Source organism: Manacus vitellinus, unplaced genomic scaffold (assembly GCF_001715985.3).
Source record: "Manacus vitellinus isolate BGI_N305 unplaced genomic scaffold, ASM171598v3 scaffold_1_pilon, whole genome shotgun sequence".
In the NCBI taxonomy this organism is placed as follows: Eukaryota; Metazoa; Chordata; class Aves; order Passeriformes; family Pipridae; genus Manacus; species Manacus vitellinus.
The window spans coordinates 3256418-3282641 of NW_021939396.1; the positions used below are offsets into that span (position 1 = coordinate 3256418).

Here is a 26224-nt window from a genome sequence, read left to right on the forward strand (position 1 = left end):
AGGAGCAGCTGAGGGATCTGGGAGATGTTTAGCCTGGAGAAAAGGAGGCTCAGGGAGACCTTATCCCCTCTTCAGCTCCCTGAAAGGAGGTCATAGCCAGGTGAGGGTTGGTCTCTTCTCCTGCGTAACAAGTGACAGGACAAGAGGAAACAGCCTCAGGCTGTACCAGAGCATGTTTAGATTGGATATTAGGAAAAATTTCTTAATTAAAAGGGCTGCCAAATCCTGGAAGAGGCTGCCCAGGGTAGTGGTTGATTCCCCATCCCTGGAGGTATTTAAAAATGTGTAGATGTGGCACTTGGGGACATGGTTAAGTGGTGGCATTGGCAGAGTTGGTTTAATGGTTGAACTTGATGATCTTTTCCAACCAAAGTGATTATATGATTTCAGCCAAGTAGCTGTTTATTTTAACTGTAGCAATAAACTCACAAAACAAAACTGACACTGCAATGAAGTGGGAGAAAGCAGCGCTGCTCTGTTTGCTGTACTGACATCACTGCTCAAAGCTAAATCTGTCAGTACTTAGTCACCTCTGCTGACATCCAGAGTCCAGAGACACACACATAAGGGAAGTTGTCTCACCTGGGAAACTGCAAGACAGAAATTCCAAAGTCTTTCCATAATCCCTGTGGTATCACCAAAATCTGAGCTCCTTATTAGGAAACCTCATACAGGACTGAGATCTTAAACCCCTTCCTTACCTTTGCAGGCCAGGAGGTAAATTTTCTTCAGGTGGTACTTCACCACTTTGCTTTTAAATTACTAGAAATACTATTCCCTCTCTTTGGCAGGGATATTGCTGCTAGAAATGTGCTGGTGTCTACCACTGACTGTGTGAAATTGGGTGACTTTGGTTTGTCCCGATACATGGAAGACAGTACTTACTACAAAGGTAAGTTGACACTCTGGGTCCTTCTTGCAGGACAGTTAGTACACAGTTGCCTCCCTCAATATTGAGGAATTAACCAGATTTCCTTGGTCTGGCTGTTGTATTTGTATGAAAAGACAAGTTAGTCAACAGTTTAATAATGGCAGTAAATTCCTACATATGTGCTTAAGGAGAAGGATCACAAGATCTGATTTCAGTTAGAAGAAGTATCAGGTTCACATGTAGGTACACATAAATGTTGAGTCTGTGCTGTCAGTTATGCTGCAGACTTCAGATGCCACTGAACTAGGGAGATTCAGTACAAAAATGTCTTTGAAGCCTACGTTTTTCCCCATTTTGGGTGGAATACTGATCTTGAGTGCCTCCAGCAGCTGAGAGATGTCCCGCAGTGCCTGATAGAAGGGAAGTGCAGCAGGAGAATAGAGATTGCATGTTGGGTACTAAACAGTAGCATTTCAAAGCTGGCTTATATTGTTAAAGCACATATTCATAAATCTCATCTTCATTATATTCCTGGTTGCAGTTATATATTTAAAAATATGCTTTATCTGTCCCCTTACACTTCGTTATATTTCCTTGTTTCATTTGTCTCATTTCACTGAGCTACATTTCATTTTTTAATTGCTGAGAGGGGAAATAATTTTGACATGATCATTTCTTGGTGTGCTTTTAAGGTTTGTTGTTGAGGCCTTTATTGGGAGGTTTGGGGGATTATTATTGTTTTGGGTTTTGTTGGTTCTTTTTTCTGGTTTAGGTAAAGCCAAACAACTTTATTTATCGATAGTTGAAGTGCTTCACTGGAGATGGGGTTTGCATATGAATTGTTTCCCTGAGAACAAAATCTGTGTTTGAGCTCAGTAGTAGAGATAACAGCCTGCCCTCTCTTGCCTCCCCTGTAGCTTCCAAAGGAAAATTACCTATCAAATGGATGGCTCCAGAGTCAATCAACTTCCGACGGTTTACCTCAGCTAGTGATGTGTGGATGTTTGGTAAGTGAACACCACACGGTGGGGATTCTTTAATGTCTTGTTGGAGAAGTTCAGTGTTCCATTTTAACTACTAAAAATGAATAATTTCCAGATATTTGGCACAATGTTTACTGTACTTTCTGAAAATCCAGTTTCTTCCAGCATATTTTCCATCTTTGTATTTATTTTATTTTTTTTTTCTACTCAGTAAGCCTGAAGTTTCATGTGCCTTTTTACCGCTAGTAAGAAGCTGACAGAAATGAAAGTACAGGGAAATTATTTCACAGTTAAAAAGGAGATGATTTTTGGAGCTTTGCTTTTGTTTTTCTTTTTTTTTTGTGTTATACCATTGTCATTGCTTGTTTCTATTTTGCATTTTGAGTTTTATGGTGATAAACCTTGCTTAATGCATAACTCATCGTATGTAATACCCTGTTTCTAGATCTTTAATGCCAGATTCCCACTTAATTTGTCTTTCATAGCTCCTGTCAGTTTACAGAGTATGATCAGACACTGAGTAAAAATGAGGCTAAATAGGCATATCCTGAAGCTTTGATCTTTTTTCCTAAATATATGAGTTTTTTTATGTATCTGATCACCTGTGCTCAAACTGGTTCATACAACTGGTCTGGGCAGATGGAACACAGGCTGTTTTAGGGAACAAAGGTGATGAGACTTGGAATCAGAGCAAGGAAAGTCAAGCAAGAGTTCACCCTTTTTACAAATTAAAATTTGAATGTTGTTAATTGAGGGGTATGTAATAGTTTGAAGAAAACTCTAGTACAGTCAGAGGTAGAGAAATGAATTCTAATGTAAAATCTTGGCCAATCTAAAGCAACAGACCACGTTTCCCTTTGTGCTTTTAATGCTGTTTCAGTAGAAAGAGGTTTATTACATAGTTTCAACACAAAAAAATCTGGATGGATGCCAGCGTTAAAAACACCCTCAAAGTGAAAATACACCCTACCTGTCGAAACAGGCCAGTTGGAACGAGCCAAAGGGAAAAGCAAACACAGCTCATTCCACCTCGTATGAAAGATTTGAATATGAGCAACCCCTGTGACTTAGAGCAGGTAAAGGTAAAAGGCAGTGCAGTGGGAGGCCAGGCTGTGGGTCGTGCTGCCTCATCAGTAGGTGAGGTTGGTGCTGTGTGAGTGATCACTCCTCTGCTGCCAGCTGGTAAGTCCAAACCTATTCCCTGACTGCACGCTTCGGAATAAATCGCAGTGTTAGTACAAAATTGGCGGTTGTTTCTTTCTTTAACAGGTCTTGTCGTTTGCTGGCAGTGGGGAAAACGTTGCTTTGTGTGTATTTCTCAGGTGTGTGTATGTGGGAGATCCTCATGCACGGGGTAAAGCCCTTCCAGGGAGTGAAGAACAATGATGTGATTGGGCGGATCGAGAACGGTGAGCGGCTCCCAATGCCTCCAAACTGCCCTCCCACCCTCTACAGCCTTATGACCAAGTGCTGGGCCTACGACCCCAGCAGGAGACCCAGGTTTACTGAACTTAAAGCACAACTCAGGTAGGGTTTTACTTCTGAAAGGTCGTTTTCCTTGTTCAGAAATATTTATTTTCGCTTTATCTTCTGTTATGGTATTTTCTCTCTGTGGAAAACACGAGACATGGTGTGTTAAGTTTTATCTTCAGAAGGCCAGGTTGCTGTTAGTCTTTTGGAAAACCGGACCTTATCTGCTAGAGAAGATTAGATTCGGCAGTAAATTCAGATAACTGGAAGTACGAATCATCTTCTTTCTCTCCCAAGAAAAACTTCACATTTTACTAGCAATTTGTTTATAACTTTAGCTACCATCTTTGGGGAGACAGGTAGAAAGAATTTAGAGTAATTATCCCGACAAACATGTTGTGGACATTTGGGGTAAAAATGTATCTTTTCTTAAATAACTGAAGCATCAGGTGAGTGCTCTTGGAAGTTATTTTCATAGCATGTAGCACAGTGGTTGCACAGACACAGCTGTCACAGGGCAGTTACAAAGCCTGCAATAAATGCAGCATCATTGACTAGAAATTCTTTTGCCCTTTGTACACCAGGATATAGACTACCTTTTGTTTGTCTTGGAGTGAATGTGAGCACACAGCTTGGAGACCAGTCTAAATTCACACCTTAGTTTAATCTGCAATAATAAATATATTCCAGTGTCCGTATCTCCGTTTCGTCAGCCCCAAAGTGGGAGCGATGTTTAAACTTTGAAACCTCACTGAGATAACGGACAGACAGATTTGATATTTGTGACCAAATTGGGTCACAAATGTTGTGACTTCCGGATTTTATGAGGGCTGAGTATGTATTTTGCGTGAGTCAGTACAGGGTTCAAACAATGCACAGGTGTTGTACATTGACAATCCGCTCTTGGATTTATTTAATTCAGTGCCAGGTTCTTCAGTTTTATTTTACGTCTTGTTTCTAAGTTGTGCTTTGTGACATGTTTTATTTTCATAATATCATTCTTTGCTGTCACTGGATGTTCATAGTTCAAGATAATTCTGTGATGGTTAAAATAAGGGACAATTTGAGTATAATTATGATGCTGTTTCAGAGTTGCTGTATGGATAACTTAAATACCTTTAAGTTTTTTTCCTATTTCTTAAATTTTCATACAGTTTCATCATCTGTTAGTCTGGGAGCTCCTGTGTAGACTTATAATTCACAGAGCTAGAAGAACACTTCTCCCTTATCGTAGATAACTTACCATTATCCTCTTGACTGCATGGAGTTAACCACAAAGGAAGGAATGGCAGGGCTGGGTAGGGATTGCAAGGAAACGATGTGTGGGGAATAGGTGGGAATTGGCAGTTCACTTGATTTTTCTCTTTTGTTTTGTTTCTGGAAGAATAGGATTCTTGTCAATTTGCAGTCAGGTTGTACTGATAACTTAAAGCTGGTTGGCACAGGTGAGAATGAAGCCCTGAAAAATGTTACTGGGAAGATGGCAGTGGTGTGTAAACCCAAGCAGGGAGAGTATGTCACCGGGAAAGTAAGAGGATGAGTAAATCCAGAGTGTGCTCAGGAGCTTGGCTCTCCTCAGAACCAGCAGTCAGGGCATGTGACAAGTCAGGGTCTCCTTTGGTTACACACCAAAATATGTCCCATCGGTGAGCTCTGAAACAGGCCATGCAGAAAGACTCTGGAATTTCCATGCTGGCAGACTCTCAAACTTTGACTGCAAAAGGCTCTGAGGAGCTGGCCCTTACTGTGCATGAAGCTAGCTTCACCAGGAGATTGGATTCCACACCTCCAGTAGCCCCTTCCAAGCTAAACCATTCTCTCACTCAGATGGAAAATACACCGAGTGTGGAGGGGTTTTTGCTTCTCTACTCATACTGGGAGATTTGAAGCATTGCTTAGAGGACAGCCTCTCTCCTGGGGCCATTGCAACCCTAAAATCCATTTTTTACTCTGTTCCCACCAAAGCAGAGCTTTCTGCCACTCCAAACTGGTGACCTTTATTTCCCAAAGTTAGGCAGCACGGTTGTCCTTGGGGCTGCTTTGCACTGCTCGTAGACAGACTTAGCCTCTTGCTGGAAAGGTTGCCAATTCCCTGATGATGAGGCAATCTCAGGCAGCTAGGAAAGGTTGGGTTTCAAAACTCAGATTCCCATGAACTTGCAAAAACAAGCCATTTCCCTGGTGGCCTTTCCCTGTGGTGTTGCTGCTGCACATTCTGGATCCTGTCCAGGGTAGTCTCTTCAAGCTGAGAGCAGACTGGATGTTTGCTTGGAGTCAGTGCTCCAGCACTGCAGCATTCCTCTCTGGTTTAATGAGAAAAGAGTCCCTGGCTTTGGGAAAAAACTCCTGCATCTGAAATAGCACTGATGGGACCATAAGCATTTCATGTGGTCTCTGTTATTTGGTGCTTTCCCCGTTTCATAGTAACAGCTGCTTTGCACAAACTGTATTTGCAGCTGATTGTGCAATGCAAAGGTGCTGATTTCTGTACAATTTATACACTGTTATTTGTTATTACATATGAATTTATGTAGTGGTATTAGGGTAGTAATTTTTATAGCATTTGATCTGTCTTAAGTGGACAGGGTTGAGTCAGTCTTCCCAGCAAACACAGAAACAAATGGGTGGGTTATGGATTTCCAAATTTAATTCCTCCTTGGATTCCAAGTCCCTTTTTCAAGTGGTGGAGAGGGGTTAAAAGTCAGATTAGGTCAGGACAGTGAGGTGCAATCCTGCTCTCCTGTGACTCTCACTGACTTGGTCAGAGTTAGAATATGAGATATTTTTAATTGGGAATCATGTCACCTTGCTGGTTTTGTGTAGAACAGATTTTTTTGTCTTGCACTACGTGTTAAATAATATAAAAGGATCTTAATTTTGAGCTTTCAAATTAATGTAATTTTATGACATTTGCACTGAATCATGGAATGAATTTTGTTTAAAGTACCTCTCACTAATCCTTCCTGCTACAAATCACAAAATAAACATCAGTTGTGTCATTGCTGAGGTTGTTGGTCACAGGTTTTAACAGAGTGCATGACCCCACTGGCATCCTTGGGCTGCAGTTCACATTGAATACAGCTGGGAAAAAAAAGACTGATTCTATGCTTTTAAGGTCTGGTTTTATATCAACAATGAGATAATTAGCTGCTGAGAACTTAACTTGAACCTTTTTGTCACTGCATTTGATGTAGATCTTGAAACGTTGCTTATAAATAAAAGGAAAAAAAACCAGGAAGGATGAGGGTGGTTTGAATCCTCTTCTTTTGTGGCATCCTGACAAAAAAATACTATAGCACATACTTGAAATACATGTTGGAGGCTGCAAAATGCTTCATTATTGCTCCTTGATGGTGACCATTAGGAATAACGTGTAATTAATATACAAGTGCTTTCATATTAGAACAGGATGTGAAAATACGTTCATCTGCATCCAATGTGGCATTTCTGGTGGCTGGAGATCACAGAGAGAAAGGAAGAAGCTGCTTTTTTGGGGTCAGCACTTACTGTAGATTCCCACATCACACTGGTGCTGCTGGGCCTTTTGGAATGTGAGGATACAGTTCAGTATTTAAAATATTCCTACACTGAGGCTCCCAGTAAGTGTTTCCTTTTCAGTCACAGGCCAATTTCTGTAAAAAGTCTTTTGTAAATTAAGTAAGTTTATCAATTACGTGGACTTGTAATAATTGGGATTTTTCATCAGCCCTCACCTCGCTCAGAAGCTGAGCTGAGTTTGTCTGTTCTACCTCAGGGTTTGCTAGGGAAACCATAGGGATGGAATTCTCTGCTTGCTCCTCGTTGCTGCTAAAAATATGTGCAGTTTGGGAAAATATGCCTAGATCTGACTTTTCCTGACCTTCTGCATATTCTAATAAACTGTTCAGAGAACTTGAGCAGCTGCACTGAGGAAACGTCAAAAATATCTCTTGGCACACTCTGACTCCATGCACGGATCGGTCTCCCCTTTGTGAAAACAAAGACCTTTCTGTGAGTCATTTATATTCTTTGTGGTTTTTTTCAAGTAATGCTTCTCTGAGGCATTTCTACTTTATATTCTTGTCAGCAGAATCAAGGGCATCCAAGTACAGTTTCAGCCTGAGACCTCTGGGCTGCTGGGAAAGAACCTCCCGTTGGTACAGGCGACGGGAGAGCAGGGTGGGATGAGTTGGGGTTGCAAGGCAGAAAGCTGAGCCCCTGTTAAGAAAACCAGGTCACTTCAATAGAAGTTTGTAATTTCCAGTGATAGGGGTTTAAGTTGATGGTGTTGAATGCTGTGGCATCACAGATAAAATGGCTTTGATAGCAAGGCAGAGAGGGGTATTGGGGTTTTACTCCATTCTACAGAAGAACAGGACTGTGCTGTGACATATTCCACCCGTGGCCCCAAATTGTCAATAAGCCATCTCTAAATTTAGTCAGCTGCTAGTAGCCAACTCTGGTCTGTTCTTCTTCTCAGATTAGAGCAACTGCTGTATCAACAGCTTGGTTAAAAATCTGTAGTTTATTCGTGCTTTATTCATTAATCTGGGCAGATTTTCTGGTGTTGTTTTGTTTTGGGTCTTTTTAATTTGGATGTATTCCTTGAAAGATGGTAATCGTGGTTCATGGTTGTGGATGTGTGTTGGCTGGTTTCTTATATAAAAACTTAGGCTGGATATTTGAAGTGTGACTTGGCTTTAAAGCAGTGGGGGTTTTGCTAGTTCTTCATGGGTTCAAGTATGAAATCTTGCATTTTCCTTATTCTGAAGCAAAAGAGAGGTAAAATAGAAAGATTCTCTCTTTATTCCCTCTCTTGGGCTGTAGTTGTGTTTCTGTGGTATTTCCAGTAAGATGACTTTTGCAAATAACTTGTCTGATTTTGTTTTTGTTCCACATTCTTGTGTTGCTTCAGCAATGATGGATTGAAATTGCAGCAATACTTATAAACTTGATTTAGCTGCAGTGAGACGAGATGACTTCTCTGCTTTTTAGAAGTGGCATCGTTTGGTTGGTTTTTTTTTTGGCTGAGTAAGGAAAAGCAAAGTTCTCGTCTCCAGCAGGAATTTATTCTTGAAATAAGCACTGAAAGTTCCACGATGAGAATAGATTGCTGGAGTTGATCTCATCCCCTGCATGAGTAATTCTGGGTGGTTGTTAGCAGACTGAACAGGAGATTATAAACTCAGAACCTAGCTTTGTTTCTGGAAACTCCTGAGTGATAAAGGAGCTGGGAATAGCTCCTTCACAGGATTATCTTTACACTGGGGATGGCGATATGGAAATAATCTGCCCCGCTCACATCTCCAGACTGTCCCTGTAGCGCGCAGCTCCAAGGAATTGGCAGCTCCCTCTTTCAAAGCTTCATTCTGAGTATTTTTCAAATGGCAAATATCCAACATTAATAAGCCACATAGCAGAGCTGGGAGGAGGCTGGATGTGGGGGCAGCAGGAGCACGTTCAGCTTCAAACAGGCTTTGTAATAGTCAGAACAGTGGTAAGTAGCAAACTGGTTTTACTACTGTCTTGTACTTTGTGAAAATGCAGCCTTTTGACCTGAATGCTTAGAAGCTGAGTGAATGCTGTCAGATCTTTCTGTTTTGCTAAATTGCTTTGCTGAATGTGTTCCTGGCTGGGCTAAAGCGTGAGAGCAGAAGTATTTAAAATGGTTTTTGATTGCTTTGTTCAAAAAGGAAAAAAAAAAAAATCCCAGTGATCTGAAGCTCTTGAGTTTCAGTAAAGAACATTTTCGATTTGTTTTGAACCTTTGCAGCAGTTCAGTAGCATATTTTCTTGTGAAGAATAAGCTTTCATGCAAGTAAGTGCTTGATTGATTGTCTTTGAGGATTTCTCTGTCTAATTGCACATAAAAAGAACTGTTATGCAAAACCAATTTTGTGCAAGATGAACCACAGCATTCTGAAAAATTGATGCTGCTTCTGTTTTCAAAAGTAATCCTACAGAAATATTTCTTCCTGACACTGGTTTTCAGAAACTGAACTAGTGGATGTGAAAGAAGGTGGTTTTTCTGTGCTCAGTCACTTTGTTAAGTAGTGTTTATCAGTCTGAAAAATGCAGGAGCTCTGGGGAGAGGTTTGTTCATCGCTGAACTGGAGTTTTACTTAATTACGATATGTTTTTCTTAGTACAATACTGGAGGAAGAGAAGCTGCAGCAAGAAGAACGAATGAGAATGGAATCCAGGCGACAAGTCACAGTATCCTGGGACTCAGGAGGATCAGATGAAGCTCCTCCCAAGGTAGCTAAGACTGCAAATTACGTGTATTTAAAAAAAACCAAACAGAACCCCTCTTTTTATTCCATTTATTTCTTCAAAGCCTCCTCTGATGGGTTTGTTCAAACCACAACATTCTGGCCAGATTTGTCATCATCTGTGAATCCTGAAATGACCCAGTTCTGCTTAAGCTGTGATTAGAACTGATCTGTGCCATGATATTTCACTAATGATTTTTATTCCTTGTTGTTTGATTTGTAAAAGGCAACCATAGTTGCCACAAAATTATTTCCTGGCCTTTTCTTTTTTTTTTCTTTCTTGCAGCACTCTACGCTGGCTAGTGAGCCCTCGGGCCCCTGTGAAGTTTATTTATAACACATTGGTGAAATGATAGAAGTCAGCTAATTGTATTTTCCTTCTTCTGGTCAGAAAAATTAGGGGTTTGCTGCCAAGGAACGTATGTGGTTTAGTTTCCACTTCGTTATGTTTCATTACTGTCCTGGTTGGATGTCACTGATGTGTTATGCAGCTGTGGGAGTCCAACCCCACCAGTTCCTGAGCGCTCTCCCCTCTCAGTGACTTGTCTGCTTCTCCTCAGAGTTATTTTTGCCGATTATTTTGAAGGCTTGAGCCTGTATTTTGAAGAATTTAATTCTGTGCAGTCACCACTGTAATGTGGAATATTGTCTGTGTCCTGATCAGTTTGTGGTGAATTCCTGGAGCTTTATACACAGGCTCTGGAACTGATAATGATTCCGGGACCTTCTGCTGCACACACTCCCCAACACTCACAGGAAGGCAACTTATTTTTATTTTCTTTTGTTTCCCCATATCCAGGTTGTTGCCTGGTTGTTGCTTAGTTCTGCATTTTGATAACTTTGTGACACCCCAGGAATAAGGGCAGTGAAATTGTTGCTTTCATTTCAGACCTGTTCAGACATCTGAGATGAATTAGCAGGATTTGGTGTTTATCTAAATAGACAGTGTTCCAAGTTACAGAAGCAGATAAATTGTTCCATAAATTGGAACAATATGCTGCTTGATTATTACAGCCTTGTTTGAAGAATTTGTTTAGTCTTGAAGCTTTGGGGCTAATCCAGGTAGAATAAGTTCCCTTTACCAATGTAATATGTGAGCTGCACTATATGTGAAATTATAATCGTTGGAGCTTTGTGTGTGATATATAAGGCGAAACACTGGACCAAAGGAGTGTCAGAACTGCAGTTAATTCTGCCACTGCATGTCTCTTTTGAGGGGGTCACTGTGTCCTCACTGTGTTTGTAATGCAGGTGTTGGTTAGGTTTTTTATACGCTATTTTTGTGTGAAATATGGATGTGCATAATAATGGCATTGGAACAAGTTGAATTCTGTAGAAAGGAGATTTTTTAAGTGTCTTCTTAATTATTATTAATCTTCTAATGCTGACAACTAATTTTTTTCTTCTTCCCAAGATTCATTATAAAAGTTTTATGTTGTTATAGGTCTTGAACTCTATTTTATTCGTAGCCTTGCACACATTCTCAAATAATTCACAGCTATCACAGTCCATACTATGAAATTACTTTTATCTCACAGTGATATTTCTGTTAGAAACCTGAGACAGAAAACATCCTGCTCCAGAATGATAATGACTTTTTTCATAAAGTAATGATAAATTCTACAACATCAAAGTAATGTGGTCTGAAGGAGCCCTTTGCAGAATGATGAGGTTTGGGTTTTTTTCCCCCTCTTTGTTTGATTCTCCTCATGAAACAACTAGCAGCACTGTTCCTTATCAAAAAAACAACCCAAACAAACCTCAAATATACCTTTGGAGGTTCCGAATCTGATCAAAAGCACCTTCCTTGTTGAGGCAATTAGTTACAGAGAAGTTAACTATCAGAACTAACTTTATACCTCAGAAAACCACATGGATATAATCATGGTAAACAAACCAGTTTGGTTTGTGTTATTCTGACTGAAGCAAAAGAATTTACTTTTGGGAACAGTCACAAAAGCCACAAATTAACAGCAAAATTTGGAAACAATGCTCTATTTGCACCTGGAAACTTGGGTTTAAGAATTATGTTCTTAGCTGATGTCCTCTCTGAACAGCACAGAGCAGGTCACTTGGTGCAAGCAATTAAATGAACAAAGAATTCACAGAGCAAGCATTATTTATCGATGTACCAAGCAAACAATTGAGCTGCATCAATTTCCAGGCAAAAATGGAGGAAAACTTAATTTCAGTTGTTTTAAAAAAGTGGTAGTAGTTGTAGAAAATCTATTTTAGGGGGGATTTTTTGAGTTTGTTTTTGGGATCACCACCTGTAAATGTTTGTCTCACTGAAAAGTAATTTTCTGGTTTTAGTTTTCTGTTTCTAAAGACTCCAAAAATTCCTTTATGTTTGCAGCCCAGTAGACCTGGTTACCCCAGTCCCAGATCCAGTGAAGGGTTTTATCCAAGTCCACAGCATATGGTACAGCCAAATCATTACCAGGTACTACATTTAATCCTGTGAACGTTTTTTGTTTTTTTTTTTTCAAATGGGGCTTTCTATCTCAGTTGCAGCTGGTGGGATTGATTCACTTCTTATGTGGTTTATTTTAATCCAGTTCTGTTCAATGAGTTTTGTTTTGCATCAGAAAAAAAAAACAACACAAACTGAGCCTAGTAGGTTTACTCCAGATGGCAGATATTTCCATATCTGATGTGGTGTTCAGATTCCTGAAACTGCAGTAAAACACATCAGCCATTTCCATATTTATTGAAGGAATGTGGTGTTCATGTTAACATTTGTGCTGAGCTATGAAATTACTTGCCTTATAAAGTGGGGGACTTTCCTTGGTATCATTCATATTTTATTTTCTGCTGCTCTACCTTTTGTATCCTCAGAGGTTTTGCTTTTCTTCCTAACACTGCTGAAGAAATTTAAAACAAAAGTTTTTCATTAAAGGACTTTGAGTCAATTTTAGGTTAGTTCAAGGCTACAACTGTTTACAGGCATCTCGGTCAAGGGGTTTTTTTCATGGAGAGGGGGAGGTTTTCCTTGGTTTAATAAGTACTTCAGGCTCATTAAAACGACTTGGATTTTCCTGTGGAGAACTTCCCAGGCCCATGCAGTTAAGCACACTAATTACATGGTGTCACTCAAGTCTTAAGCCTGTAACATACAGCAGGAGGTACATTTTTATGGGGCTCTGTAGGGTGATGTTTGCAGGCTCCTATTAACTGGAACACGAGCTCTGCGTGTGTAGCTCTTACATATGTATCTATAGATTTAGTTTTGTTCTCAGAGGACTATTTAGTTTTGTCCTCAGAGGACTTTGATCTTCTTGACTGAAGAGGTTAGAACACACTCTAATGCTGCTGGTTTGATAGGCACCCTCAAATAGTTATAGTTATCCCCAAAAGTTATATTTCTATATAATAATATATATATAGGTATTCTGAAATAGATAGACATCATCAAAGACTAAAAAAAGAGGGGTTTTGTCATGTTTTGGCTCAGCTTCCTTCTTCTGATGTTGCTTCCCCTCTTCCCTCTCAGTGACTGAATTGAGTCATTTCTGTGCTTTCATTTTTACTGTCGGGGGGGGACGTAGCTACTAATTATGGGGAAGCACAGGTCTTATTAATATCTCCCTTTTTTCCTGTTTTTCTTTGTGTGGGGTTTTTTTGCCCCCCCCAAAGGTGTCTGGCTACCCTGGTTCTCATGGGATACCAGCCATGGCAGGCAGCATTTATCCTGGGCAAGCTTCTCTCTTGGATCAAGCAGATTCCTGGAACCATCGGCCTCAGGAAATATCAGTGTGGCAACCAAACATGGAGGTATTGTGAACTGGCACGTCTGGTTTTGTGTTCTTTACAGTTAAACACAATTTTTATTATTACAAATTATATTACTGTTATTATTTAGGTAGATCTGTTGTAGGAAACTGAAGTGTTTCTCTGGTGCTTTTTAAAATTGCCTCACTTCGGTGGGCTGGGAGTCAGGACTGAATTCTGTTCCTTTTGAAACAAATCCTTCTGTGTGAGGCTGGGCATGAAGTGTCAACACAAATTCTTCGTTGTTACTTGTTGTTACTACTTATTATCTTAACTGACTGATAGCAAATATTTGGTGTTAGTTAAAAGAAGGCTTTACTGGAACTTAGTGTTGTTGATAGAGATGGGAACGTTTCACGTAAAATACATAATATCATTACTGTGTAAAAATACCCCTCGTGGGAGATACCCAGCTCAGATGAAGGATCTGAGGCTTCTCTGTAACTTATCCAGAACAGAAAATGAAATGGTCTGCAAAACTCTTCTTCCTGAGTTTTATTCCTTTTGGATGCTCTTCAGCCCCTTGTGATGTCACGGAGCTGCTGAAAGGAACATCGAATTAATTCCCTTTTTAACCTTCTGTCATTTCTTTTCCTTTCTCCAGTGTTAAATACATTTGCATTCCATTTTTTTCCTTCCACAGAGATTCACTTTATGCAAGCTTCTGTCTTAAATCCATTCCTTCTCTAACCAGCTCTATTCCCTGTTCTTCTGATAAACATTTAAGTGATAGCTGAGACTTACCTGTTTGTTACCAAATTCCCCTTGGTTTTCTTAAAAACACTAATTTATACACTATTTGCTAATGATTTCCAGGCAACATTGGGATATGGTATGTGGAGTATTTGTAAGCTTAAGACAGGCATAAATATTTGCTCAAAAATTCATTAAAAAATGTTTTTGTGACATGCTTTGCAAGTGTTGGCTAACATTGAACAGCATATTTATTTTGAGAAAAAAAACCCCAACGTATCTTGCAGCTTCTAACAACTGGATGGTTACATTATTGCTCAAACCAAGAAAACAAAATTGATAAATCTGGTTTTGTTGTCCAACTCAAATGAAGTGCAATAAGAAGCAACAATGTTGCTGAAAACCAGAACAGAATCTTTCAAATCTGTTTGTTTGCAGTGACTTAGGACCGAGGCAGATAAAATGTTTGCAGTTGGAAAGAGTTTCTTCTGCTGCTCTGCTTCAGTTTATGAGGAGTTCGAGGAACTCTGTTTGGCTGCTGTTGCACATTCGGGCTTCTAAAAATCTGTTCTTTTATAAGCTATAAGTTCTTGCAGCTGTTTATACAAATTTTAAGTTGTGAGACTGAATAAACTTAACCCTGGATTGTAGGATTCGGGCACTATGGACATACGAGGGATGAGCCAAGTTCTCCCCACACACCTCATGGAGGAGAGGTTGATACGACAGCAACAAGAGATGGAGGAAGATCAGCGCTGGCTGGAGAAAGAGGAACGATTCCTGGTAATCCTTTCTTTCAGAGTGCTCCTTAATTCCTTCTAATTGTTTTCTTTTTTATTGCAGCTTGCTAAATGTTGTCATTTCTGTGAAATGAGAAAATTTACTGAACGCAGGAGTCACTACTAAATGTGGGTTTGAATTAAGCGTTCAGCTAGTGAGTCCTGTATTGCAGATATCTTGAACATCTGTGACCTTTGGTGAATCTCATTATATCCAGTTGAGTGTTTATGTGTGGGAAGTTGTGGATAAAATTCTGTGCCAGTCTGGAGTTTGCCAGTTTGTTCTAAAGGAGATGGATCTGTGGGTATTCCACCCCTGAAAAAGGGATAATCAGCCATCTAAGGGCTCTGACTGTGCTAAGAGTTGTAAGCAGTCCTGCAGTGGAGGAATAATGACATGTGTTAGTGGGAAGAAGTACAAGGAGAGCTCTGTGAGGTGAGGAAGAGCTCTGAACATCACCAGAAGGAGGAGGAAGAAATCATTGGTAATGGGATCTTCCAAAGCCATTTCTCTGCAATTCCATATTTCCTTGTTGTCAGTGCCCCTGGTGTATGTTTTTCGGTTCAGCTCTGGCTTCCCACTTGTCAAAATTCAAGTTCTTTGTTAAAATTCTCCTGCTTGAGGCTCATGGCTCCAGGTGGAGCAGAAGGTGGCAGTAGCAGGTTACTCTGTGCAGGCTCCTGGGGAACCTGTGAGTTCCTGAGCCTCGTGGGACAGGTAGATAATTTACAGTGCTGGTGTGGGTTGTGACAGACATTACTCATGTGTTTGATCTCAAGCACGTTTCAAGGGATGTTTCAGTTTGGAAGTCTTTCATGTTGTACGTATTTACAAAACGTGCCTGTATCCATGCAGGTTCCTTGGGTGTGTTGTGGAAGGTACATTTGGATAAATGAGCTCTCCATTTAAAGCAGATGGTGACAAATAGTCTGTGGTCTCTGGAAGAGTTCTCTGCACTGTCTAGAAGTGGTCTCCAGGAAAATCTTACAAGTGGATTAATTTTATTTTAGACACCAAAATTGCTGGTTGTGTTTGTCTCACAGAACATGAAATGGTCTTCTAGGGATCTTTAACCCAAGACATTGAATTCCTTGAAAACAAGAATTGATGCTTTATTCTCCAGGAAGCCAGAGGTCAGGAAAGGAGAGCAGGTCTTGTATGTAGGCATTACCAAGACCTCATTCCTTTCCAGTTGACTTGTCTTAGTCTCTCAGGAATTCAGTTATGTTTGGTATTCCCAACTGTTCCAACCAGCCAGTGGCTGTAAAGACAACCAAGGCAGGATAAATCTTTTGAGAGCTACTGATAGATGCCCCTATGTCCAGGACATACTGAGATTCATGTTGTACCAGAGTTAAGAAGTTACTTTTGATTCAAGGATATCGAAGCTGGTTTTCTTCTAAATCCACTCAGGAGTTTGCAGTTTGCCACTGGGTGACAGTAAAGAAACCACTGTGCCCAGATTGCTTTGTCCAGTTTGTTACAAGCTGAAGAGAGGGAGGGGAAAGGAAAATTTCTTCCCTAATTTAGGCATTAGTTTTCCAGTCTTGAGTGGCACCAGTTGCTTGTGACTTACACAACCCAGGAGGTCAAACTCATCCCATTGACAGTTAAAACTTCCAAGGTGGTCAAGAACTTGTTGAGAAATTAATGTGCCTACTGGGAATGAGGCATTCACGTTTCAGGTGGGAGTAGGTTGTGTGGGAACTTCCTGCAGAGAACTTTCTGAGTTTTTCTGCAGAATAAATGATAAATATTTCTAGTGTTTGCTCTGTTTTGATTCAGTCTCTGGACCATTAGGATGTTTATTATACCCCAGATTGATGTTGAGGAGGATCTTGCTGATTTTTCTTTTATCTCCAGTACAGTCTTGGCATATGTTTGGAAGAGTGTGTTTTCATTATGTGTTAGTTTTATTCCAAGGAGACACCATCTCTGTTGCATCTATTCTATTGAGGAATTGGAATCCATAAGGGACTTCAGTTCTTTTTTTTTCCCCATTAACATTTTGACTATTGAGATTTTGGGGTTCAGACTTGAATGCCCTTTACAGATTTATACCCTGTGTCAGAAGCTGAACAAGCTGCTGATAGGCAAAGGGTGTCTTTGAGCTCATGGCAGGATGTGTGTCAGGGAAATCTTCCATTTATAGATGGGTGTTTCTTGGAAGAGGAATGTGGATTTCGGAGTTTAGCCCTGGAGGAATCACGATGGTAAAAGAGTCGTTGTGGGGAGTCCCTCTTGGAAGCCTTGCAGATCTCCTGAAGGATATCCACAGCTCATGCATGACAGTCCAAACACATAAAAATAAGGCATTAAGGTCCACGTAATAAGGTCCAGCATAGAAATAAGCCACAAATTACACACACACATGTTCCTTGGCCCATGTCCTCTGGTGAGTGACTAGTGACATTTCTGCTTTTAGGAGAAGTACTTTCCCTATTTTCACTCCAGGTGATTTAGGAAGAAGTCTTGGACCTCCCTGCTTCAGGTAGGTTTCAGAAGAATATTTGCCCTTTTGAGCACAGAGAAGAACAAAGAGAGGAGAGCCAGATTTTAATATTTAACTTACGTAGAAAAAACATTTAATATTTAATTTATGTAACCATCTGTAATATTCTCAGTGTAAACTGTCTACTTCCAAAAGCATCTCTGTTTACCTGTCTACTTCCAAAAGCATCTCTGTTTACCCAGTCTTCAGGCTCTACAGCACATCCCACTTGTGTACTGCTGGGAGTTGGACTCACGGAGAGCAACTGCAAAACATTTAATGTAAGACACTTCAACGAGACAAAAAATCCTCTGTGGGATTTCTGTTGGTACAATTTTTGTTTCCCCAGAGTAACAGCAACTTGCTCACGACTTGGAATTTATTGCTGCTTCTACAGGGAGAAAGCACAACTCACAACACGTTAGGACATGGATAAACAGTGCTGATGTGTGCTGGAAGGGACACCCCAGATGGGGAATTAAGTTGCAGTGGCATTGAAATGGAAATGTGCTGGTCTTTGGGGAGGTTGTTATCAGTGTAAGCAGTTTGCCTGAAACTGGTCCTTGGAGAACATGGGACTAGTCAGTGCTTGAGAGGAGACAGAAATGTTGTTTGCAAGCTGCAGCCTTAGCACAATCCAGAATTCTGAGATTCTGCTGTAAAAAGAGAAAACAAACAGGTCTCTCCTCATGGGAAACTCCTGAATGCAAATGAATCTGTTGTGTAAAAACCTGAAGAGTAAAGAAGTGTTTAATTTTAAATTGTACCAAATACATTCACTGGGAGGTGAGAAGAGAATTGGTGAAGGGGTTGATTTTCAGGGATCTAGGACTGACACTCCCTCCCAGCCCCTGCCAGGGAGGGGATGTGGATACAGCCCAATAGTCTGGCAGCTTTAATGGGCACTGATTAAACTTGTGGACTTTCATGCTCTCTTGATAGCAAGTGCTTTGGAGATGAGCATCTCCAGGAAGGACAGAAATATCCAAATTATTTTTGAGAAAGCTGAAGCGAAGACAAAGCATTACTGCACCTAAAGCTTGATACAGGTCACTGTCCAGGGCATGTGCATGTGGAGGGTGAGAAGCTGCACTACAAACATGTTACTATCTCTGAACATTTTATACAACAGTTCTTTTCTTTTGGGCCTGTTTAATTCCCTCTTTATGTGGAGTTTCCAGTTTGAACCTTTCTTTGTGACTGTACTGATGTTACGTGCATTACTTTTAATCATATAAATAAAGATATATATGTTCGTGCCTTTTAGTGACTCCTCAGCAGACAGAACAGTGTTCTGCTGAGAAATTTATAGTCCTTTCTGGGATAGGCTAAGAAGAAATAACTCACATAGTTTCTTTATCATGCTTGGATTTGGGTTTTTTTTCTGAAATTCCCACATAGTTGTGGTTTTGTCCTGTTTTGACACTGAGAACTGCAATTCAAGTATAATTGATGTGAACTGTTGCTAAAATAGGATTTTAATTTTTAGCTTGAGAAAATCCCACCAAGACATTAAAATTCGACATGTCCTGAGAACGCCAAGACTTGCATGTTCTTTTATTAGCAAGTAGCCAGAAATACTGGAAATAAAGTAGATTATGTCCCCGTTTGTCAACGTTACGGATCCTGTCTGAAAAATCCTCTTGACATTTCCAAAGATTTCAGATAGCAGACTATTTATTAGACAAAAGATCCCTTTACTTTTGAAAGATTTTGTTTTTCTGCAAGATTTTAACAACACAAGAGTTCTCCCTCTCTTCTGTTTTTTGGGAGGGCTGCCATGGCAGGGACTGGAAACATGGCAGGACGTGCTTTGGGGCTGTGAAGTGGTGTGTGAAGTACAGAACAGCTTAGTTTTGGTGTGAGGCTGATTTTTGACCAAGAGAATGTTGCACTAAACACTCTCAGTATTAAAAATCCAGCAATGCATTGCTGTCAGGCCAGCATGAGGGGCTCAAGTTGAAGTTCTTGCCACTGCAGAGGCATAAGAATTGCTGCTAAGTAGTATTTTAAAATACAACGGGAGTTTGATCATCCAAATCACCTTTACTGTAAAGTAACTTGCCTTTTGAAATTTCCACTGATACACAAATGAATAAATCACAGTATCATTTACTAAAATGGGAGCTGTTAGAATTTATTAGAACACTGAAGTCAGTAAATATGTAATTGGCCTTTTCTTGGACACTGGACACAGAAGTGTGTTGAATATTTCTCTGTTGTTCCTTGTGTTCCTGACTATCCATGTTTTGATGAGGCAGAGGAGAATGTTGGAAAAAGATGAAAGAAGTTTATGGGGTTAAATATTTCCCTGTCTGATATGATTGTCTATTTTTAATCTGCAAGTTTTTTCAGGCAGTGACCATTTCTGGCTGTTCCTCACTCAGTCTGCAGAAGACTGAATGAAAATTCCAAATATAAGCCTTCCTGACAAATTGAAAGCACAACTGGAGTATTTTTAATGACAAAAGATCAGTACTAGTGTATCTTTGCAAGTTCCTTCTGCCCTGCTGGTTTTTAGATTCTCTTAGCAGGATATGTGAGTTGGAATTATTCTTTAGGGTTTTTAAAAGGAGGAAAGGGATCTGGAGTAGCTTTAAACAAGAAAAGGATATATTTGTCCCCCCCCAGACTAACCCTGAAAGGACATGGGGTCAGTTTAGTTACACTCAGTATTTGCACGCCTACGTTTCTCTAAATAAAAAATGTTCCTTCTCATGCTGTGTGTGACCATTTTATGTATAAATACATGCAGACATGTGAAGGAAGTTTTATTTACACTGCTGTAGATGTGCATTTTATCCCCTTTCATTAACTCCTCATCCAGTCTCGTAGGAGAGTCAGATAAATCCTCTGGTTTTAAGTGCTGGAATTTGTGCACTAGAGACGTGCTCTCATTCTTGTGAGCTTGTGTTGGCAGATCAGGGTTAACCTTGGTTTCACATCCACTGTTCTTTGTCTTTCTATGTAATTAACCTTGTCCTTGAAGAATAAATACAACCTACCTGGATTTGCTGTGGAGACCTTTGGGGTTTTCCAGTGCAGGGGCAGGAGTTGGACCCAGTGATCCTGGTAGATCCCTTCCAACTTAGGATATTCTATGAGAAAAATTACCAGTTTCTTGGGGGGGGGGGGGAAAGGTGTGGTTTAATTTTTACTTTTTTAAGACAACCAATCCCCGGGTTCCGGTGCTTAAAACATAAAATAGACATTTTTGTTGCTTGTAGGGGGAGAAAATGGCATCTGGATGGCTTTGTTAGCTTGCTGTATCCAAATGGACTGTTTAAAGAGCTCCAGTAATTGGCCCCATTTGCAGGCTTGGAGAGGGAGCCAAGTACATATAAGCCATCCTGGGGCAGGAAGCGGGAATTTATGCACAGCGTTTCTCATCCTGTGGTTGGAATTTTGCTGTTGGGAAGCAAGCGATTTTGTTTCTTTTTCTTCTTCTTTTTTTTTTTTTTTTTAAAGAAAACCACAACTTTTGCTGCCTTTGAGAAAGTTAAAATGCAGGTTTTCCAGTGTTGTGCTGGGGCAATGGTACTATGAATATCCATTAGGGTGTTTTTAGCCCCGTGCTGGGAGTGGGTGCTGGAGGAGCGGGAGCAGCCGAGGCTGCCAAGGGCTTCAAGAGGCTGCGGTGGGGGTGTAGGGGCTGGAATGAAATGACATCTGGATTTGTCAGTGTGTGCTTTTAACAGGATTTTCCTGGCTTTTTCAATGCCTCTAAGCTGAGGGCACGAGGGGTGAGGAGAGCACAGAGTGAGATGTTTGATTTCTGTTTCAGAAACCCGACGTGCGGCTCTCCAGGGGCAGCATCGACCGGGAGGACGGAGGTCTCCAGGGCCCAGTGAGTATATGTGGGATCTTTTCCTCCGGTTTCCTGGTAGAACGTGTCATACCCCGTCTCAGTTGTTGGAGACAACTTAAAGTTTTTGCTAAATATTTCCACTATTATTACGTGGTTGTACAACTTTTCCAAGAGGCTCAGCTTCAGCGAGAATGGCAGCCACGGCAAACGGGTTCATGCAGCAGTTTTGGGGGGTTTGTGGGTTTGTTTTGTTTTGTGTTTGTTTTTTTCCCCCCCGTTGGAGCTGTTCTTGAAACAAATCCTAAAATGTTTCTATAAATATGTTGCAATAATTTTCAAGTGGTCATGTGCTGTAGAATTGGGGCTTTTATTTAAGAATGTGGATTGTTTTCTGCAAGTTCTGTCAACAGGAAGCAGGATTAAAGTAACTTTTGCAGTTGTTTAAATGGGTTTTCTTGCAAGGAATGTAAATGTTGCTGTTGTATGACCCAGAAATCTGTTTGGGGTAAATGATTCTCTGTGAAACAATGGGAATAAATCCCACAGCCATTCCTTTATTCCCAGACAGCAGCTGCAGCTCGAGTGTTCTTTTTCAATGGCTTAACTCCTGTGTGTTTAACTAAAACCATCTCTCTAATTGTTTAATTGCCATTGGAATCTCTGGATCATACTGATTAGTTTAGGGATTGTTAATGACACAAACCTGGTGCTTCACCCACTGTTTTTCCCTAGGGGTCACCTTTAAAGTAGAGAATATTTTAAATTCACTCTCCTGGTTCATTTGGGATGAGATTGTAAACTCCTAGTTTGGCTTCAGCATTTCTTCACCACTTAAGAATTAGGGATTCTTCCTCCATTTGCAGCCAAAGCACAGTCATGAATGAGTGTATAACTGACACACTGCAGAATGATCCCTGGAGACATTCATGTCTGGAAGCTCCTAAGATTTTTTCCATGAAATTGGACAAGACTATTAGTTACTGTTATGCCTTGGATATTGTTGCATCTTTATATAAGAGCAAGTTCTGTGCTGCTTCTGAAGATGTTCTGAGATGCCCTGGAGATTTTGAGGTCATGTCACAGGTTACAGCCCCCAGATCCCAAACTGTTTGTAGGGGAAGTCCTGTCTGCCCAGAGGAGGTAGTACAATTTCACACTCCATTTGAAAGAGTGTGAAGAAAACACTTGGTGATCATGGGCAAAATGAGTTTTAAAGAGACTCTAATTCGTGATAACTACACTTCTGGTTCCAGAAATTGATTTTGCAGTTTTATCATTCTCAGTAGATTCAGAACATACTCTGTCTTCATTTGCAGTGGGAAGTGCCTCATGCTGCTGTGAGTCAACTTCAGTTTCTCATCGAGAGGATGAGAAATCGGGCAGTGACACAAATGAGGAGTTACCACACACATTTTAGTATTTCCTGACTGATCACATGCTTTTCACATATACTCTCATTACACAATTTTCCAGAAGTTAAAGTTCAAGAATTATCTTAGTGGGATTTTACTCTCCTTCCTCTCTTGCCCCCTTTCTTTTCCCCCGGGATTATCAGATTTGAAATATTTAGGTTAACAGCACAAATCAAACTTAATGACATGACCAAATGTCTCCACTTTGTCTGTGTCCCTATTTGTGAGGTGACCAACCTCATCAAGCAACAGACCAATGTTATTTCTATTCTCCTTTAGCTGTTGGGGCTTTTAAAAAGCCCCTTCTGTTGTGCTGTCCAGCTGGAACTGTGGTCGACCTTTGACCGCACAAATCGTCTCCCTGCAGTGGCAAACAGCATCTCTGCAGGAATTTCACCTATCCCTGTCACCTGTCCTTGTTTCCAAAGTTTGTACACTTCCTTTGTCCACCTGAGTTCCAGAAGAAGATCCCTGCTCCACCAGACCAGCCTTCTGCCCTACTTGTTTGACTTCCAGCGCTTTGGAATTGCCTGTCTTTGTGCTCTTAAAAAACAACCAGCATCCATGGGCCCCAGTACCATTTCTCATTCACCACTGTGACCTCTACAGTTGGATCTGTGGACACAGGCTGGAAATGCCTGTGACTATCCCACCACATTTGAGTAACAAGGAAGGATAAACTGTGATGTAGAGGCAGGGCTGTTGTGAGCGATACAAGATACATGAAAATGCTTTTCTTACTCCGTAACTAATAGACCTGTAGTGAGGGGCTGATGATGGTGAATAGGGATGTATTTTTAACTGTTGGGAAATGTGCTGAGAACTGGCTGCTCTCAGTGTTTGAGACAGTGCTGATGAAAGCTGTGAGCACTGCAATAACTACTTCAAATGTTTATTTTGTTTTATAGGCTGGTAACCAGCACATATATCAGCCTGTGGGTAAACCAGGTAAGCAGTAAGTTCATATACTGTCATCTTGAATCCTTGATTACAAGTCTTCCAGCAGCAGTAGTGACAAAGGTTCGTGCCAGTATTTCCATACAGGGTGAATTCAGTTCCAGGTACTACACACAGATGTTTGGTGCAGTGTGTGTTCAGATTCCTTGTGCAGGTCCCAGACATGCAGTCAGCAAAGCCAGGGAAGTGTTTAGATCAACAGGCAGGAAGTGTCTAGAGGAAGATGAGTCAGTGTGGGACTTCACCCACTGTGGAGTTCAGACATGTAAAACAGAAGTAGACACCTGAAGCTGGGTTTCCCAGTCTCAAAGTGAGTCACACCCAGGATTCCTTCCAGGAAGAAGTCCAGTTTTCCCAGACACACACACAGCGTGTTGGTACTGAGAGGTGAGAACCTCTCAGGGGTGGAGCAGGTGTGTTGGGAGCAGTAGCGGTTGCCTCCCATAGGGAATTTTTCAAAGTTGAGTTCTCACAAAGTGCAGCTCCTACAAACAGTGAATTCACTGCAAGACACATTAAGATGTCCATCTCCTGTGCTAGTAGAGAAGAGCACGTGCAGCCTGTGTAGCGTGGGCAGACCAGAATGGTGCAGGTACTTCTGGCATGTTGGTCCTCTAAAAATGTGAATTGTGTCTGTTAAGCAGATCACGCAGCTCCGCCAAAGAAGCCCCCGCGCCCCGGAGCCCCCGGACATCTGGGCAACCTGGCCAGCCTGAACAGCCCCGTGGACAGCTACAACGAGGGCGTGAAGGTACATTGCTCAGTGCCACCTGAAACACCTTTAGAAGGTCACACATTACTGCTGTGGGGTAGTTGGGTGCTCCTGAAGTCGAAACTGTGGAAAGCAGAGGTGACCAAACAGCCCATAGTAAATGCTGCCCTGGCAGCTCTCCAGGGAGGTGGGGAGGTCACTGGTAGGCCTGGGTCTTCCATGACTGTGATTCAGCGTGTTCCTCACCTAGAGCCTTGCCCAGGTGAGCTTGTTTCTAGTTTGAAGAGCATATGAGATGTCCCATATGGACACAGCCTCCTTTCCCTGCTCAGTGGGAAGGAGCACACCCAGGGTTCCCAGTTGCTTGGGTGGTACCAAAGTGTCTTGTTCTCGGTCAGAGGGAAGGAAGACCTGTCTGAACTGTGGTGCTCAAAGAGCTCTTGCTGCAGCACCCAGGCTCCTCAAACCCTACGAGCTCTGGGGAATAAAGAGGGGAAATGGGCTGTCTGACCTGGGCTTGAGATACTTCCCTTGTGTTGTTTCATCTCCATAAATAGGCAATAAAGCCAAAACTGAAACGTGACAGCAGTTGTGTAGCAGAGATGCTGCTGTGAAACACAGTGTCCTGCCCCTGCTGCAGTTGGTGTCCACAGAACTGCTCCTGAGGATGTCAGGCACTTGCAAAACCATCCCTCTGTGTGCTGTTCCCTGCCAGTGGGGCTCCTGTTACCTTTCTAATCTTCAGGAAAGAATGCCAATCCTGTAGTAAAGAGAGGGAATCCATGTTGTGGTGGCCACAGCAGTTGGGATAAGTCACCCTTATTTTAGGTGCTTTGAGAAAGTACAGAAAAGGCCCAGTTTATCTAAGCATGAAATTCAAAACCTGCCATCAGAGCAGTATGTTCAGCACAAATTGATCCCAGGCACTGCCAGCCTGTGTCTCACTCCTGCTCTTGTTCTGGGATTATTGGAATGTGTAAGAATCAGCGTAAACAGCTAGCAGTGATGAATTTGAGCAGGATTATTTATTATAAGCTGATGCCAGTGCTTTTTGAGCTGCCAAGCCTCAGAAAATGTCAAAAAGCAGTAACAGATGGGTTACTAAACTTGGCTTCTCTAAAGTTTCCTTTCTAAATGCTGATACTGGAACATGAAAAATGTTTTCTGAAATACATCCTTTTGATAAACAAACTAAACCTGAGCAGCCAAAGACATCAGTAGTGACAAGTGAACAGGATTTGTGTTACTAAATAGCTTCTTGAGTAGGAAAGAAGGGCTGATTTTATTTTTTTCTGTTAAGATTTTCTTGAAATTAGATTGGTTTATGTCCCATGAGGAAAACAGCCTGTTATTTTTTGGTATAGCTTTGTTAATGACTGCAGTCCTAAACTGAAGATGCTTCTAGGATTCATTTCAGACTCCCTTTTCTGTACACCAGGTTCAGATTCCCATTTCAGTCTCCCTTCTCTGCAGAACACAAATAAAGAGGATTGGGACTGCTTGTCCTCAGGAGTTTTCAGGGCAGGCCCTGGGGAGCACATGGGTCTGTGTTCGTGGCTGAGGCAGTGTCAGCCAGTTCCACAAGGAAACTCAGCACTTCACAGTCTGCAGAGCAATAGTGTTGATGTTGGGGAAAAACAAAGAGAAATCAAGTGTTAAGAAATACAGTGTCCATAGTTTTGGAAGGTTAGGGCCTGGAATTCCATGGGTTGGGTATCATCTAGAGTGGGTTCTTGGCAGTTCACCCCAACTGTGATTAGTCATTGAGAACGAGAGCGGCACAGTTACATGACCATGTTTTTTCTATCATGACTTCCCAAAACAAAAAGAAAAGTTTCAGAAAGATGGCTACAACATTTTCTTAAATCCAGTGAGTACTGGATTGTTTGTGTAAAGGGCCCAGCATTCCCAGGACAGGTTGTTCCCCACCACTGCCCAGGCCCTCTGCTCCATTCACACTCTGCTGCTTGCCAGACTGGCTTGCTCCTGTCCAGCTTTGCATGATGTCCTCCCATGTGTTTAGTC

At 41.3% G+C, this 26224-nt stretch overlaps 1 protein-coding gene across 19 annotated transcripts in view; it reads left to right on the plus strand.

The window, feature by feature from the left end:
• PTK2 (protein tyrosine kinase 2) overlaps positions 1–26224 on the plus strand; it is a 175635-nt gene that overhangs the window by 144987 nt on the left and 4424 nt on the right. For 10 of the 19 annotated variants that reach the window (XM_018075714.2, XM_018075731.1, XM_025895371.1 and 7 more), the window contains 10 exons: positions 792–892; positions 1789–1878; positions 3177–3381; positions 9450–9561; positions 11932–12018; positions 13212–13349; positions 14691–14822; positions 21095–21157; positions 23439–23478; positions 24132–24238. In XM_018075714.2, coding sequence (XP_017931203.1) covers positions 792–892; positions 1789–1878; positions 3177–3381; positions 9450–9561; positions 11932–12018; positions 13212–13349; positions 14691–14822; positions 21095–21157; positions 23439–23478; positions 24132–24238 — 1075 coding nt within the window. Of the gene's footprint in view, positions 1–791; positions 893–1788; positions 1879–3176; positions 3382–7878; positions 8801–9449; positions 9562–11931; positions 12019–13211; positions 13350–14690; positions 14823–21094; positions 21158–23438; positions 23479–24128; positions 24239–26224 lie in introns of those variants that run through there. The other 9 variants (XM_029959399.1, XM_018075708.2, XM_018075722.1 and 6 more) reach the window with 2 other exon arrangements.